This window comes from Dermacentor silvarum, chromosome 1 (assembly GCF_013339745.2).
Source record: "Dermacentor silvarum isolate Dsil-2018 chromosome 1, BIME_Dsil_1.4, whole genome shotgun sequence".
In the NCBI taxonomy this organism is placed as follows: domain Eukaryota; kingdom Metazoa; phylum Arthropoda; class Arachnida; order Ixodida; family Ixodidae; genus Dermacentor; species Dermacentor silvarum.
The window spans coordinates 126,329,986-126,332,872 of record NC_051154.1 but is presented as its reverse complement, the minus strand read 5'-3'; the positions used below and the strand labels follow the sequence as shown (position 1 = coordinate 126,332,872).

The following is a 2,887-nucleotide window of genomic DNA, read 5'->3' as shown; positions in this document are numbered from 1 at the left end:
TTCCTGTCGAGAACGCTGTGTCACGCTGATAACGCTCTTGTCGTTCGTGACCGAGAAGTGCCGGGCGCACAGCGTTAAAGAAAGGAAAGCCACGCAAGTCGGATGACGATTATTGTTCTGTGGCAAAAATACACCCCAAAGGGTGCAACTGTTTTTAGAGTGGTGGACAACGCACACGCACCGAAGAGACCCAGGTCAGGAGCCAGAAAGATAGACGCGATCGAAGAGATGGTGAACAAACTGACGGACAAGACGGAGCTAATGTGTGACATGCTCCTGACAAGGCTGAACGAATCTGACGCGGGACGGAACGCGCAGTACGCAGCGGTCAACACCCAACTCGCGGCCATGAATAAGCGAATCGAAGATCTGGAACGTGGGACGATGCAGCTGCAGCAACAGCAACATCACCACCACCTGCCCGGAAGGGCCGGGGTACCGTCACCACAAGCGGTAAATGTACCGGCCATCCTCACCAGCGACAACAACGCCAACACCACCCGCACCGGGGAAGGAGAGATGCACGGACAGTTGTGTCCCCCCAACACCTCTGCATAACAATCATGGCTGTGTCCCGCAAGTCCGACAACAGACGCATAGTCTGGCACTGGAACTGCAGGGGCTTCAAAAACAAAAAAGCAACAATGGTGCAATACATGAAAACGCTTTCGAATAAGAAACTTCATGTCGTGATTGCCTTGCAAGAACCTTTCGACCGGCCCCAGCTCCCGGGCTATGTTACGTGTTGTACCCCTACGAATGCATGGGGAGGGACGTTAGGGTATGCACCCTGGTTAAGCGTGGGACGGCCTTCATCGAACACGAACTCGTGCTCCACGAAGAGTCGGATATAGACCACGTCCTAATCGAAGTCGTGCCGAGTAGTGGAAGAAAGAAGACCGGCCTCTTCGTGCTCAACGTGTATATAGCTCCCCCTCGCAAAGAAACCGCACTCACACTTTTGACGCCCTCCTTCGCGAAGCGATGTCCAAGGCCGCCTCCAATCCCTTGCTGATATGTGGAGACTTCAACGCGCCGCACACGCAATGGGGATACGGAGCTGACTCGCCGAAAGGGAAGAGGCTAGCCGGACTGATGGACGAGCTCGGCCTGACTGTACTCAACGAACCGGCTTCGCACACCAGGATCGGACAGGGAGTGTGCCGCGACACATCCCCCGACCTCTCCGTCTGGTCGGGCGCGGACGTGGTCACTTGGTCGAACTTTTTGGAGGACCTGGGGAGTGACCACAGAATCCTGTGTGTGACCGTGGGAGAGAATGAAAGCGAGGAGGACGTCTGCCGAAAGGCAAGAATCGTGGACTGGGATAGATTCCGGAAAAATACAGAAGGAGACAAGGAGGGCCCGATTGAAGGCATCAGCGAATGGTGCAGAGAACTACTCGCGGACGTAGCGAAAGCCACCGATGAGATCGAATGGACGGACTGGCGACAAGAATCCCCAAAGAAGGAAGAGACAGATCCCGCGGAGCTGTGGACGACGACGCTCCCCAACCGTCCAGAGTGGACAACCGGCTAGCACATCTCCTTGCCGCCAAGAAATCCATGCAACGGAGAGCGAGTAAGCAAAAACTCAACAGGAAGATACGCAAGAAGATCACCGAAATCAACCGGGAGATCGAGACGCATTGCGGCCGCCTGTGCGAGCAAGAATGGCAGGAGCTGTGTGACACGATGAATGGCAACATGAGCGCGGGACGCACCTGGAAGATTCTCAGGCACCTGCTCGACCCGGGAAGCACCAGAACGGCGACCCGTACAGAGATGGCCAAGCTGCGACACAAGTACAAGGACGACCCGGAAGCCTTCGCGGAGGAGATCGTGCAGACGCACCTCGCTCGACCGGAAGGGAAGAGTCACCCCGAGTACCGCGGGGCTCCCAACGAGGAGCTGGACGCTGACTTGAAGACACCTTGAAGACACGGGACTCGTCTTCTCACCCGAAAAGTCAGAGATCCTACTCCACAGACCGCGCAAGAAAGTACGCCTGCCGCAGGGCGTGCTCGACGCCCGTCGTTTGGGCGTACACGTCACGACGAGGGAGGGGACCCGAATACCGACGGTGTCCAAGTTGCAAGTGCTCGGCCTGTGGCTGGAAGAGAACGGTGCCAACCGCGAGCTGGTTGCCCGACTGCAAAAGAAAGTAGCCGCTGCCACGCACCTCGTGCGGCGGGTCGCGAACAAGAGGAAAGGAATGAAGGAACACAACGTGACGAGGCTGATACAGGCGTACGCGCTGAGCCATATATCGCACGTCGCCGCGTATGCCGACTGGAACAGGAGCGAAACCGACAAGCTGAACGTGTCAATCCGCGGGGCGTTCAAGACCGCCCTGGAGGTACCCCAGTACACGCCGCCCAAGGCTCCTCGAGCTGGGCATACACAACACGCTCGAGGAGGTCACCGAGGCGCAGAGAATAGCGCAGCTGGAGAGGCTGTCGGGCACCAAAACGGGAAGACGAATCCTCGACCTGCTCGGGATTCGATATCATGAGGCGCGGGGACTGAAGGAAACACTGCTACCGGAAGTCAGGGACGCCATACAGACGAAAAACATGCCGAAGAACATGCACCCGGCGCATGACGTGCAAAGACGTAAACGAAGGGCGGTAGCAATCCTCGAGGAGCACGGAAGACGAGAAGGCGTCCTCTTCGTCGATGCAGCCAGGTACCCGCGGCCCGCCGGTAACGTTGATGGCGACGAGGGACGACGACCACTATCGGCACTACAACGAAATGTGCGAAACGAACCGGACATGCCAACACCACCATCACTACTACTACTACGACAAAAACGGCAGCAGCAACAGCAGCAACAGCAGCAACATCAACGACACGGTCGGCCGACGGCGGCGGAGCCCGCCTTC

The 2,887-nt window shown here is 57.5% G+C and overlaps 1 protein-coding gene across 1 annotated transcript; it reads left to right on the top strand.

Moving 5' to 3' along the window:
* The first annotated feature begins 984 nt into the window (after positions 1-984).
* Positions 985-1,539, top strand: LOC119457475 (uncharacterized). Its single transcript, XM_037719075.1, has one exon. It carries the CDS (start codon positions 985-987, stop codon positions 1,537-1,539), a length of 555 nt encoding a protein of 184 aa, XP_037575003.1.
* The last annotated feature ends 1,348 nt before the right edge of the window (positions 1,540-2,887 follow it).

Excerpts from the sequence above, each read along its gene's own strand:
- LOC119457475 (XM_037719075.1), top strand. The coding sequence starts at position 985 with ATGTCCAAGGCCGCCTCCAATCCCTTGCTGATATGTGGAGACTTCAAC.